Source organism: Poecilia formosa, unplaced genomic scaffold (assembly GCF_000485575.1).
Source record: "Poecilia formosa unplaced genomic scaffold, Poecilia_formosa-5.1.2 Scaffold291, whole genome shotgun sequence".
Lineage (NCBI taxonomy): Eukaryota > Metazoa > Chordata > Actinopteri > Cyprinodontiformes > Poeciliidae > Poecilia > Poecilia formosa.
Window position 1 is genome coordinate 170,514 of NW_006800230.1, and position 13,020 is coordinate 183,533.

Genomic DNA, 13,020 nt, shown 5'->3' on the forward strand with positions numbered 1-13,020 from the left:
AGAGAGAGCGTTAGACCAACGCGAGCCACACTCCATACCAGTAAGTGGCGGTAATGCTACTATTAAGTTTGTTGCCAACCGCCAATAAACACAACAAGAAGAAGAAGAAGTTGTCGTGATAATTTCCAGCCACATTCTGCCGGAGTTGAACCAAGTTAACAGGTGAGACAAGATCCGTTTAAATTAGTAACTCGTACGAACATGGTTCGTTTATCTATATCTCACTATTTTAAATGAGTGTTTTAAATTTATATTTAATATATGTTCGGGTTGTTAAGTGAAGTTATTAACGCAAATTGGCTTGACGTCACCAAACTACAAATTTATCTCTACTTCTGCCTTTTCTTTTCTCTGGTATATCAGCAAGAATTTTACTTGATGTCGACTTTTGAGTCAAAACAAGTGAATTCATGTCGGACTGTACAATCACCTAACGGGTTGTGAAGAGCAAAGGGACTCGCACTAGCAGGCTAAATGTAGCTAGTTAGCATAATCCACGGTACACTGCTGTCAGCGCTGTGGCGAGACACGGTTGTGGCTGGGTTGAAGTTGGAGCAGTCCTTTTCTGTGATGTATCAAAATTTGACTTTTAGTAAATTTGCTATTCAAGGAAGGCGAAAAGCAGTATAGCTATCAAACTGTTTCTTGACTTGAAATGGTAAACATGATTGTGTTTACAGCATTTAATTTGTCAAATGACTACTACCGTATCCTCTAGTTTAAAGATGCAGATTTTCGTGAAAACTCTCACTGGGAAGACCATTACCCTGGAGGTGGAGCCCAGTGACACCATTGAGAACGTGAAGGCAAAGATTCAGGATAAAGAAGGCATTCCTCCTGACCAGCAGAGGCTAATCTTTGCTGGTAAACAGCTGGAAGATGGCCGCACCCTGTCGGACTACAACATCCAGAAGGAGTCCACCCTCCACCTGGTGCTCCGCCTGAGGGGAGGCATGCAGATTTTCGTGAAAACCCTCACTGGGAAGACCATCACCCTGGAGGTGGAGCCCAGTGATACCATTGAGAACGTGAAGGCAAAGATTCAGGATAAAGAAGGCATTCCTCCTGACCAGCAGAGACTGATCTTTGCTGGCAAACAGCTGGAAGATGGCCGCACCCTGTCGGACTACAACATCCAGAAGGAGTCCACCCTCCACCTGGTGCTCCGCCTGAGGGGAGGATGCTGAGGACCTGCTCACAAAGATGTTATGGTTCAGTTTTGAAGAGATGTGATCCTTGTCCACATAGTTTTCCTTTAACATATAAATAAAGTTGAAACATTCCTGACTTGAATGAGTTGTTTAATTTCAAAAACTAGGTTCATTAACTAAATATTCACAATGGAGTAAAACTGTATTATGTTTTGGAGCAGGTCAGTTGGCCTTTTAAAAGTCCAAATGTGCCTCAACTATGCAGACTTGCTTATCTGGATTTTTTTTCAAAGTCCAGTTGAACATTAGTCTAACTTAAGAATGGGTAAAAACCAGTTTTGTTTTCTAATCAAAATTAAAACCAAAACCTGTTTCCATTAGTGAACTTTAAACTTTAAATTGGGTTTTAAGTTTGCTGTGTTTCAGTAATGACCTTTATGTTGACCTCAGCATGTCTGACTGGGAGAGGCTCGACTAGTCTAATCACTCTGTGTAGACCTCACCTTGAATTTATCCATGTTTTCTAAAACGATCATATGGTCAAAAGTTAAAAGTTCAAATTGAAATGCTTCAAATACTTCAATCCATTTTAGATGACTGAACAAAACCTGGGTGTAAGTTTTGACTTTAGTCCAGAACCAAAAGGTTTTGAATATTTACCCAACAGTTGGGTCAGCTGTATATACAAGGTGGTTATATTTCTCGATCAGGGGTGGGCAATCCTGTCTTTGAGGGCTGGTGTCCTGCAACTCTTGGATGTCTCTGGTTCAAAGCACTTGAATCCAACAGCTGAATCACCTCCTAAGTGCAGTCAAGTTCTCCAGAGTCCTGCTAACAACCTCATTATTTGACTTGTGTAGAAGTAGAGACTCATCTAAAAGTTGCAGGAGACCGGCCCTCGAGGCCTGGAGTTGCCAGCACCCGTTCTAGATACTTGAGGTCATGAATGAAATCAAAACTAAAGCTGGCATCTCTCTGAAAAGCGTCCAGTGTTTTTTAATAAGGGAGCTCATTCAATCTGCTTAACGTAGTCCTGGATGTGACATTCTGACAGAGCTTCATTTAAAAATCTGTTGAGATAAAACTAACTCTTTTGTACTAAAAAAAAAAAAACTATGCAGCCTTAGAATTATTGCAGAGGAAACAAATTTAGATTTTTACTGGAAATGAATGTTGTGATGCCCCCACAAGGGAAGAAGCTGAAAAACAGTGAATATGACTGATCTGTGTAGCGTTCCTGGTGACAGTGGATTGAGCTTTAAACTAAACCAATGATTTTGCTGGCCTGGTTGATTCTGGGTAGTTTTGCTTTCATTGTAATGAAACTGCAGCAGGAGGGGATATAAAATGGATGATAAAACATTTCTTAGATGGAAAACATTGGCTTCTCAGCAGGTGAAGGCGATGGTGAGCCTTTTTGGTAATGTGGTTCACATGCTGGGAAAAAATTCCATGCAGAGGTTTTAAAGGGGCAGTATTATATTTTCTGGCTCCAATATCATTTTATAGCATAATTAACTGTTGCCTTCACTTATAAAAATGCTATATATGAAATGTGAATATGTCAAATAGATACATGACATTTCAGTTTGTAACTTGGCGCCTTGAAACTGGGCCTCTCTCTCTAAGAGGTCCTCTTTCCAACACTCTGCCTTCAGGAAGTCATCACGTCGCTGTTCACCCTTTAACAGTGTTTTTTCTGAGAAGTAGATCATATGAGCTCAGGTGATGTGCAGTTCCACCAGGTGTTTGCTAATTGCTGCTGGCTAGTCTGAAGGAAAAGCTGATTTTACATAATACTGCCCCTTTAAAACATCATGGTCCTCAATCGTGTCAGTAGTTTAGTGAAATTTAGTGATATAAATTTTAATCACGCCTAATGCATAGTCATGTGGTTCAAGAATTACACTAAATTAGCTGTTCCTGTTCTACATTTATTATATTTGATCTCATTTAAAATGTTAAATTCAGCTTTGATTCCTGATGGTTTCTCATAATGGCATAATCATGTTTCAAGATGTCACCAGATTCATTTGAAACTAAATGTGAGGTGCAAGAGATGAAGTTATTAAACAGACCCTAGTGAATGACAATGTGATTTTAGACAGTATTATGTAATTTTAAATTTAAGGTGAGATTAGGCAAAGAACCTCCCTGATCAAATTTGCATTTAGACAAATAGAATTTAATAGCATTTTATTACAATTGTTGGGATGTGCTTTACACTTTACATTAACTCAGCATAATTCACATTTTGCTTACTCCTCAAAAACAATCAGCGTTCTTGGGGTAGGAGAGTTCATGCATTTATGTTTTTAGTTCACCTCAGGATCAACGGGTTCATTCACTTGGACAGAAAAGTGTTAGACGTATTTTGTTTTCACGTTTGGCTGAGTTATACATGACATGTTTAAATTCACACACAAAGGAAGATCACAAGGTGCAGTTTTCTTTGTTCATAGAATGGTTTCTGTGCAGGAATCTCTGAAGTGAGCGTGCGGTTTCCGGCGACAACCCCTGGGCGTTACGGGCGGTGGCAGGCTGGGGGCGGCATACGGTCTGCACCGCTGCTGTTTGGAGAAGAAGCCTGAATCGTCGCGGTCGTAGTCTGAATCCACGTGGATGCTGACCTGGGGCACGGGTTGGTGCGGTGGGCGCTGAGGCTGATTGTCCCCGGAGGTGAGGCTCGTCAGGGAGGGGGTGGGTGATGGGGGGCAGGAGATCTTCAGGTGCAGAGTGATGCTGGGGAGCAGCGGGGACACTTTTACTCTTCATCATTCACTTTCTATTCTCAAAGGTCAACAGTCTGGCAGCAAATCCTCTTTATTTTATAATTTTTTTTTTCTGAACATGTTAGAAACTGAAGCCACTGAATATGAATATGTTTAAACTATAGTAATAAAACACAAGAACTTCAAATATTAAGTAAACCAGGGGGTTTGTAGCCTTCACAATCCAAAGAGCAATTTTTCCTGTCAGTCCAGCAATAACCAAATTAGAGCCACAAAACAATTTAAATTTTTTTGATTAACTATTAAATTATTTTTTTTCATTCTTTTAAAGAACCACAATTTCATTTCTGTTAAGTCCACTCATAATTATCCATCATGCAGAGCTGAGATAGGTTTTCTACAGAAGATGATAAAAAAGAATTCTAACTTTTGTTTCAAAATTGAGATTTAAATCTGAATCCTTTTTCTTTTTCACTGGCCCTAATCCTCTCCCTCTTCCTCTTCCTGTTCCGTACGTACCATGGATTTAAGAGATTTTTTTTTACATGGCCGAATAAAGTCAGAGTTCTAAGAAAAAGTCAGTTTTTCCAGTGGCCTTAATCCTCTTCTGTAGTTTTCCTTAGTGCTGCAAAGAACTAAGGATGTCACCAGTTTAAGAACTATTGACAATATTCAGGGAAACAGATGAAGTTTCAGTCATGATCAAGTCCCCATGGGAATGCTAATACAGTACACTTCTTCAAAGTAAATTTAAATTTTTATAAACGCTGGGATGTGCTATAGAGGAAGTGGGTTTAGAATAATTGGTCTAAAGCAGAGGTTTTTAAAGATTAGCTGCATTTCCCCTGTCCAATTGTGCAATTTGACATTTCGAAAATAAATTTCCTTAATAGACACAAGGCAGTTTTGAATCTGCCATGTGTGCCAACAAAACTCTTATCAAATCATATAAGTCTCACTGGCACAAACCATGAAGAAAAAGATGACCAGAAGTAGTTGGAGGATGTTTTTTAACCGCTTATCTTGTGAACAAACTTATTCAAGTGAGATTTTAATTGTGTTTCCTATTTAATGGAAACGCTGCAATTGTGAAGTTTTGTTTTTTGAGATTAGTGGAATACTGACAAAGATTTGTGCACATTTATGATGGAAAAGCAACTTGTGAGTCATATGAAATATATAACACCATTAGCTAAGTTCGTCAAGCTGAAGGTTCATACCATCTGTAGGCATTTGATTTACTTCCACCAGGTGTTAGTGACTTAGTGCTTTACGTCTCTTAGTCATTCCAAAATTTTGCCCTTTTTAAAAACTGCAGTTGGTGCACTGATGCTTGATTACACTGACTGATCATGGCAGGATCCCACAGCTACCCAAAGGATGTAATAACGGTCCCCCTTCTATCTGATCCAAACTCATCACAGCATCATTTGTCTTTTATTGTGAAAAATGAAAGCTATCAAAATTCTCTCAACAATTAAAATCCTTACTCTGAAAATTATTTTAATTCGACATCCATATATGAACACATGGTATAAGTGGTACAGCAGATATGTGTGTGTTTATGTTTCAGCTGTGTGTGAGTGTGTGCATGCATGTATGTGTGTGTGTGTGTGTGTGGTGTTGTGGAGGTGTTGCCCTAGCTAGGATAATCCATCAGCTCTCTGAATTAGACGGGCGGTTTCAGCACACAGTACCTGCGGTCTAGTTCATTTTGATCCGACGTGACTGTTGAGTAAGGGTTCATCTCCTGTAATGAACCACATGTACGTAACACCAGCAGAGAGAACGCGCACGAAACGACACAAAGCAAGCGCACACAGGCATGTACATGAAAACACAACACAAACACATGAAGGCAGAGTTAGAAAAATCGATTCCCAATAAGTAAATATTTTAGATCTATTGGCGTGACGATGATTTCTCATTTATATCCAAAACACAACAAAATCTAGTGTGAGCAATATTTTCTCAGTTACATCAGTGTTACACTTTGTCTACACTGATGAAGTATAACAGTTACATCCCGTTACATCAAAGCTCTGTTAACACTCTATGAACAGTCCAACCTGTCACACTAAGAAACAGCATCAATGATACAAACACTTAACACTTACAACACTTAAATTATAATGGATAAGGTAACAGATTCTGTTAAGGAAGAGGAAGTGGTTGGTTTACTCACTCAGAGGTTTGGTTTTTAATGCAGGGGTTAATCTGGGTGGGGTCTGACTCTGTGTGGGGGCCTACAGCCTCCATGTGAATCTTCACTGAGGATGGACTGATGGACTGAGGGAAACAGGAAACAGTTGGCATGCAGGAAGAACTCAAGTCTTTAAGGAGCATTAGACAGTTTTTCAACCTTGGATCTATACTCCTTTATGCACAGGTATAAAATCCTTTGTACGTCAACAGAACAAAGATGTACAGTAAAAAGTGCAGACACCCTCCGTGAGGGTGATGTTAAAATAAGGTTCTATTTAAATCAAACTATGAGTAGAAACACACACCACATATTGTACGATGCCATTATTTTAAACATAAAACCAAAAAGGATTGGTTTGTGAAAATTAAAGTGTAGCCTCAAAACAGCCATTATCAAACACAGAATACCCTGAAAATTAGAACCACTTGGCCAGACCTCAGTTGAATTAGGTCAGTCACATTAAAGGAGATGAGAATTTATGCACTCACTTATGTCATGTAATATATTTCTATTTAATTGTTTTAATTTTGTAGAAATTTGCTTTCACCGGAAAAGCCAGATTTTGTTCATGATGATTGATTTGTAAATGCAGTAAAAAACAAAAAAAACAAAAGAGGAAATCATCCATGAGGGTAAATACTTTTCCAAAGTCATGTACTTAAGTTTTCTCCTAGTTGCAACAGGTTGATCTGTTGTTGATGCTCAGCTCAGAGATGATTTGGCAATAATTTAATATTTTTTTCTCAGATTTCTCCCCAAAAAAGAAATATAGAGCCCAGGTTAAAAGAAAAATCTGTCAGTGACTTCCTTCTTAAAGAAAAGCAGAATGTACTCCACATTGGTGTTACTGTCAATGAATGTCAGCGTTGTCAGAAACTTTGATTTCTGTCAACAATGTTGCATCAAATAACTGATAAATTTTGGTTTTACCTGTCAAAAGTTATTTTCTTGTGTTAAGAACATATTTAATGTTTGTAAGAAGGTAAAACTATTTATGCATAAGACATATTTAGCTATTTTCTATCTTCACCGGTAACTGGAGGCTTTTTGAACATGGACACAAGACAAACTTTAGTCCCAGTGACACTATGAAAATCCAAAGCTATGTTTTTTTTTATGTGATTTTAGATTTTTGAGTAATCCCTTCAAACTCATTCCAGAACAAATGTCTGTGAGCTACATTAGCAGTAACGAGATGCAGAGTACCATCAGCCTCTTCTATGTCGAAGCAAAGACAAAATGGGCTTGATGAAGCAAACAGACTGTTTCTACGGTGCAGGAAAATGTGAAAGGAGATAAATCCTCTAAGATTAGGACGGACAGACAAGAAGACTGTAGTAAGTGTTATACAGTGCCTTTTCAGCAACACTGTGGGAAAGAGAGGAGAAACATACAGTATTAGTCAGAAAAAAACAAAGCCAGAAGCAACACACCCGCAGCAGATGGAGTGACGCACATGATTTCAATTTCAAGAAAAACACACTCACAGTTTTGGACATTAGAGTAAGAGTGGGTTTATCAGAGAAGACGCTGCCATAACGGCTCCTTTTTCTCACCTCCTCGTCGCTCTCTGGCTCAACGCTCTTTTTCTCTTTCTTTTTCTTCTTGTCATCCTCTTTCTTCTTCTTGTCTTTGTCCGGCAGGATGTCGTCCAGCCAGGCCAGGTCATGTTGTGAAAACATCAGGTCCAGTAGCTTTCGTACAACCATCAGTCCCAGGATCTACTCACGACGCAAGACAAATGAATAAAATAACAGAGGACAGTAGATTAAGTCTGCTGTCACACTGCTGTTACCAGCTCTGCTGGTAAAAATGTGCTTTACTTTGACTTTAAGGTCAGAAAAGACTTGAGCTTGTACCGACTAGGAGGTTTAGCACAACACAGTCACTTAGTCCAGTGGTCCATTTGCGTATTAAAAAGCAAAATAGTTGCAACTCTTGATCTGGTATGGTGGACCTCTGCTATTTGTGGAGGTTTGGGACAACAGTTGTCCATAAATGTTCAATGCATATTCAGATATGGAGTAGGAGCTGCTACAAAAGGCAGTTCTATGTGTTTTTAGAGGGAATCTCAAGCATTCATGGACTTTAATCTGTCCCTCAAGGATTTCACGATTATGATTTTTTTTGCTACCAAAATCACTGAATTTGTGCTTCCAATTTAGAGATATTTGCAAGGAATTTTGCAACGTTTGCATTTATGTATGATGGTAAATGTGATTTTTTTTAATTTTGTAACTCGCCATTGATCAGACTATAATATGACACCAAGTAAACCTGAGAAGAGGTAAGAAACACTGCCACCTGCAGGTGAGAGTTAGCAGTCACTAAAACTCAATGTTTTGACAATTCTGCGGAAAATTTACAATAAACTCGAAATCGTGCATCAAGGTGAAAAAATGCGAAGATCTGGGAATTTTCTGGGAATTTTTCGCAATCGCAGAATTGCAAAAAAAGTGGATGGCGTGACTAATGTGCAAATTGACAACTGTGTTAGCATTGTCACCACAAGCTAATGTGAACAGTCTCCACTCCGGGGGGTACATCCAATCAGCAGCAAGGAAAATGAATGCTGCTTTCCATAGATGACTCTGGTTATAATGATGTGTATAAGAAATTAATATCTGACTTCCCTGTTATTGCCAAGTTGTTTCCATATTGGAATGTATACTACCAGATATTGTCAGCCATGCAACTCAACCGACTGAAGTTAACTTGAAAAACACAGCTGTCAAGCAGACCAAAACGGCAGACATGAAACCCACCATGACTGGGAAGATTATGGCCAGGAAGGTGGACTTGAGGATCCAGAGGACGGCCAGACAGAGAATCTGGACAAGTGTGAAGAGATGGACGCGTCTCAGGGGGACGTGGCGCAGGAAGGAAAAGTCCGGCTGGTGTTTGGGCGGCATCAGATACAACTTGATGCGTTCCCAGAACTGGAACACAAAGATGGATGACAAGTTGCTACATGATCAGATGTTTATACCGAATCTTTACACCCAGGACACCCCATTGGGTGTAAAGACTAAATTTCATTGTTTTTAATTGACTCACATTTTTTAGAATTAACGTTTATATTGTTTTTTTTTTTTGTTTTTGTTTTTTTACTTACTACATTATATAAAATTTTAACATAAAATAAAATAAAAAATAGCCTTTTCACGAACCTGAATGCCACTCAGTGATGCCACTCCCATGTAAAGGAAGACTCCGTACAGGACTGGCATTGGGATATACTGTACAGAACAGCAATGCAGTAAAGAGTCAAAGAAAAAGAAGTGATGTAATGATGGAAGTAACTCTCTTCATAATCTTTCCACTGACCTGAAGGATGGGAGCGAGGAAGACTGAGAGTCCAGTCAGCACAAACACCAGAATGCCTGTCAGCCGCTGCTCCCTACAAATGACCAGACATTCTTGTAATGCCATCAGAGACAAGTAGAATCAGCTTTCCTTCAGTTTTTGAAACATTGTATTTGCAGAGTTTTGGGAAGAAACGTACAAATTACAAATACAATCTCAGAAAGAGGCCGTTTTCACCATGAAAACTTAGGGATTCTGTGTTTTTCTCAGTGGCAGCATCAGGACGGTTTTACCTGACTCCCAGGAACTGCGGCTGCTCTCCGGGGGCGCTGCATTCGCTCTCCATCTTCAGAGAGTCGATGTGGGCGATGGAGATGACGGTGGCAGCAACATACCAGGGTAAGCCCATAAAGGAACACACAGCCATCAGCACACCCACCCAAAACAGGTCCAAGTGGTACCCACAGCCTTTCTGCAGCCGCATGCAAACACAGGGAGTTGGTTAGAAAAAATACATACTCTGCATTTTAATGGGGCTCAACATATCTGGCTCGTGCTGCTCCATTAAATAAATTGTTACTGTTCTCACTTTAATTTTGTTTTGACAATAACAGCAAAAATAATTAATACAAAAACTTTTTATATCAACATTTCAGAAATGTGAGGCTACAACCGCAGAATACAGTCTGTGAAAATCAGGAAATTGCTCTGGGTAACTTTTGCAAAAGTATGTTTTTTACATAAACATTTTAACATAAACATCCAGCTCCTCTGTCTCCTGCCTGTGGTACAGTGCTCAGTCAGAAACAACCAATCAGAGCCAGGGGGAGGGTCTTAGCACTGTCAATCACACTCTTGTAGGAACTGCTCACAGCCTCCACCTTGCTGCTACAGCATGTTTATGAGCGAGATTGATAACACTAAGACCCTCCTCCTGCCTCCGATTGGCTGCTTCTGGCCAGCAGCAACACATTTCCACAGATGGCAGTAGAACCACAGAGGAGCTCAATTTTTCCACAGATTATCTGTCTCTTATTGTAGTGTTGGGTCATAGTGACAGTTTTAAAAAAAATTGTAACAACTCTTTTATCATGTGACTGTGTGATGCAAAAAAAAGTGTTTCCTTTGCAGTTTTGTGAAGTAAACAAATTTTGATACAAAAAAACACCTCAGCAGCAAAACTTTCATTGAAAAATGTGAATTTTTTCAAAATGAGTATGTTTCCATTGAGCACATCTATTTTTGAAATGTCAAACTGCGCAATTATATGGTTAATGGAAATGCAGTTATTGTTTCCAATTATTCCATCCATGTAATCATAATGAATAACATCTGCTACACAAGTGTAAGTGTGAAAAAAATGAAGGTTTTTGGGGGAGGAACAAACCCAGTTACATCTTTGCATTGTGATACACTTTCACTCTGAGGAGTGTGTGCATGTTGAGACCAAGAACGCTGAATCCAGAGTTAATTTCCTCACAATCTTGTTACCAGACAGCATGAAACTGAGAAATGTTTCACCATGTTTCACATCTCTGGGATATCAAACTTTTAATGTTAGAAAATTCCACAAAATGGCACGCTTTGCTAAAACTCTCCATTCCTTTAATTTGCACAGGAGTCATGCCAGAGCAAAGTAATGCAAAAATAATGATCCAAGTCTAATCCATTAAAAAAGCATCACATGCTGTTTTCCCCGTCTTTCCACAAACATTCAGCTGCAGAACCAGTCGGATCAGATTTTAGCTCAGGCTTATGCTTGACACCAGGAAACTCCATGGAGAGAGAAGCTAAGCTCCTTTCAGTATTTAGGGTTTGTTTTTTCACATTTACAATCTCACTGACACTTCCCGCAGTTCAAATAGTGCGCTAGCATTCACAGTTTTTAAAAAATGTTTTTATTGGTAAGTGTTAGGATTTATCTTTCAATCCAAAATAATTTTGGAGTTTTCAAATTCTCAAAAGTCACAGATTCTCTCTCTGTTCTCTATAAACCTTTGGTAGTCTTACTGACAGTTAAATATTTTCTAAGACTACTAATCCATTATTTATGTTCACATAAGGACTTTATATCACTTTGTCACACTAATGTTATTCTTTATATTAAACAAAACAACAAAAAAACTAATTGTTTGGCGACTGACAGGCATGAGAAGCAAAGATGCTAAGTAGAAATGATTTTTTTGTAATCTAATTTGCACATTAGCAGTAATTAAGAGAATAAAATGAAAACAAGAACAAAACTAAAGAAGAAGACAGCAACATACTGAGGCGCAGAACAGAGTTTAGCCAGAAGGTGGCAAATTCATCCATGGGACAGACCACCAGCACACCAGAGACCATGAAAAGGCAGATTTGAAAAAGAAGCTCAAGCATCGGTTAGAAGCAAACCTGTTATGTAACCATTCATAATGTTTTCCGTTATACCAGACTGTTATTGCATAGGCTCTGGTATATTTTCTTTGTTTTAGTTTTCTTTTGTTTCCTGTCCTGTAAATTGTATAAGAAATTGTTTACTTGTTTTTTGCTCACTTGTCTTAGGAGAAAGTATAAAAAGTAGCTATTGTGCTAAGTCCTGCATATTTACACTGCTATGACCTACAGTAATGTTGCACTGTCCTAATCAAATCAAAATAAATGTATTTCCAAATGCCAGATCTTTTTTGCCTAGTTCAGTCATGACTGAAGTGCTGTCTTCTCTCTGAGGTTCAGGAGTGTCGGGATTTCAGACCTTCAGCTTGTTTTCCTTGCGGTTGACGATGACGGCGCTAATCTGCTGGTCCATGAAGATCAGGATAGTGACGAGGAGAGCCGGAACAAAGCTGGCCAGGTACCACCACCACGGGTTCTTACCGAACGGAAGCACGAACCAACCACGGTCCGAACGCGTGGGCTGCGTCACACAAATACATCCGAGAATGAAAGGTAAGCATGCTTCACTGATGGGAAGATCATTTGCAAACACACACATGCACACATGCAAAGAATCCTTTATTCCCTCACTGTAAGATGAAATCATAATAAGCTAAAATTTGTTTTGAAACAGAATGAAACATACATCTTTTTTATTCTGTTTTTCACTGTCTGGAGTTTAATTAGATCAAATGTCCATTATTTTAAATCAGTTAGGAATACCAAAAATAATTTCTATTAGCTAAAAGTCACAATAATGAGAGAAATAATATAACATTGCCTTTTAAACTTGATGTCTTGGGTTAACGTAGACTGTCCTTCCAAAACCTTCATGCAATAGTTTGCTGGAATTTGGCCCATTTGTCCTGACAGAACTTGTGTAATAATTGGGTCAGCTTTGTAAGCGGCTTGTTCACACATACCTTCTCAGATCTGCTCACTGATTTTCTTTCAGACTGAGTTCAGGGTTTGTAAAGGCCACCATAGAACAAGGACTTTGTTTTCCTTCCGCTACTTTTTAAATAACTTGGTGTTATACTTAATCTCATTATCCTTTTGGAAGAACTTTTTATGTTGAGCTTTAACTTCCTGGCCAATCCTTTTGTGCCAGATCTATAACAACACATCTATCCAGTTTAATTCTATGTTTCGTGCTCTGAGCGACATCATGCTTTATTATTTATTTTACATCATATTTAGAATTCCTAATTGC

General features: G+C 38.9%; 2 protein-coding genes across 10 annotated transcripts in view; one reads left to right on the forward strand and one right to left on the reverse strand.

The window, feature by feature from the left end:
• Window positions 1–6: 6 nt before the first annotated feature.
• LOC103151732 (ubiquitin) lies at window positions 7–1,293 on the forward strand. Of its 3 annotated transcripts, none has more exons than XM_007571939.2 (3): window positions 7–162; window positions 719–951; window positions 1,180–1,293. In XM_007571939.2, the coding sequence occupies exons 2-3, from the start codon at window positions 726–728 to the stop codon at window positions 1,185–1,187; spliced, it is 234 nt and encodes a 77-aa protein (XP_007572001.1). In that variant the 5' UTR covers window positions 7–162; window positions 719–725; the 3' UTR covers window positions 1,188–1,293. The 3 variants fall into 3 exon arrangements, with proteins under 3 accessions (XP_007572001.1, XP_016537231.1, XP_016537232.1); XM_016681745.1 differs by having other exon boundaries at window positions 14–162; window positions 719–1,183; window positions 1,220–1,293; XM_016681746.1 differs by having other exon boundaries at window positions 20–168; window positions 950–1,293.
• A 2,021-nt stretch (window positions 1,294–3,314) lies between these two features.
• Window positions 3,315–13,020, reverse strand: part of slc4a5b (solute carrier family 4 member 5b) — a 42,495-nt gene continuing 32,789 nt past the window's right edge. For 5 of the 7 annotated variants that reach the window (XM_016681741.1, XM_016681742.1, XM_016681739.1 and 2 more), the window contains 8 exons: window positions 12,127–12,288; window positions 9,689–9,867; window positions 9,417–9,489; window positions 9,260–9,328; window positions 8,855–9,028; window positions 7,646–7,810; window positions 5,581–5,633; window positions 3,315–3,893 (listed from right to left, as the gene is read on the reverse strand). In XM_016681741.1, the coding sequence (XP_016537227.1) occupies window positions 3,608–3,893; window positions 5,581–5,633; window positions 7,646–7,810; window positions 8,855–9,028; window positions 9,260–9,328; window positions 9,417–9,489; window positions 9,689–9,867; window positions 12,127–12,288 (1,161 nt within the window). In that variant the 3' untranslated portion in view covers window positions 3,315–3,607. Of the gene's footprint in view, window positions 3,894–5,580; window positions 5,634–6,068; window positions 6,173–7,444; window positions 7,458–7,645; window positions 7,811–8,854; window positions 9,029–9,259; window positions 9,329–9,416; window positions 9,490–9,688; window positions 9,868–12,126; window positions 12,289–13,020 lie in introns of all 7 variants that reach the window. The other 2 variants (XM_016681743.1, XR_001664737.1) reach the window with 2 other exon arrangements.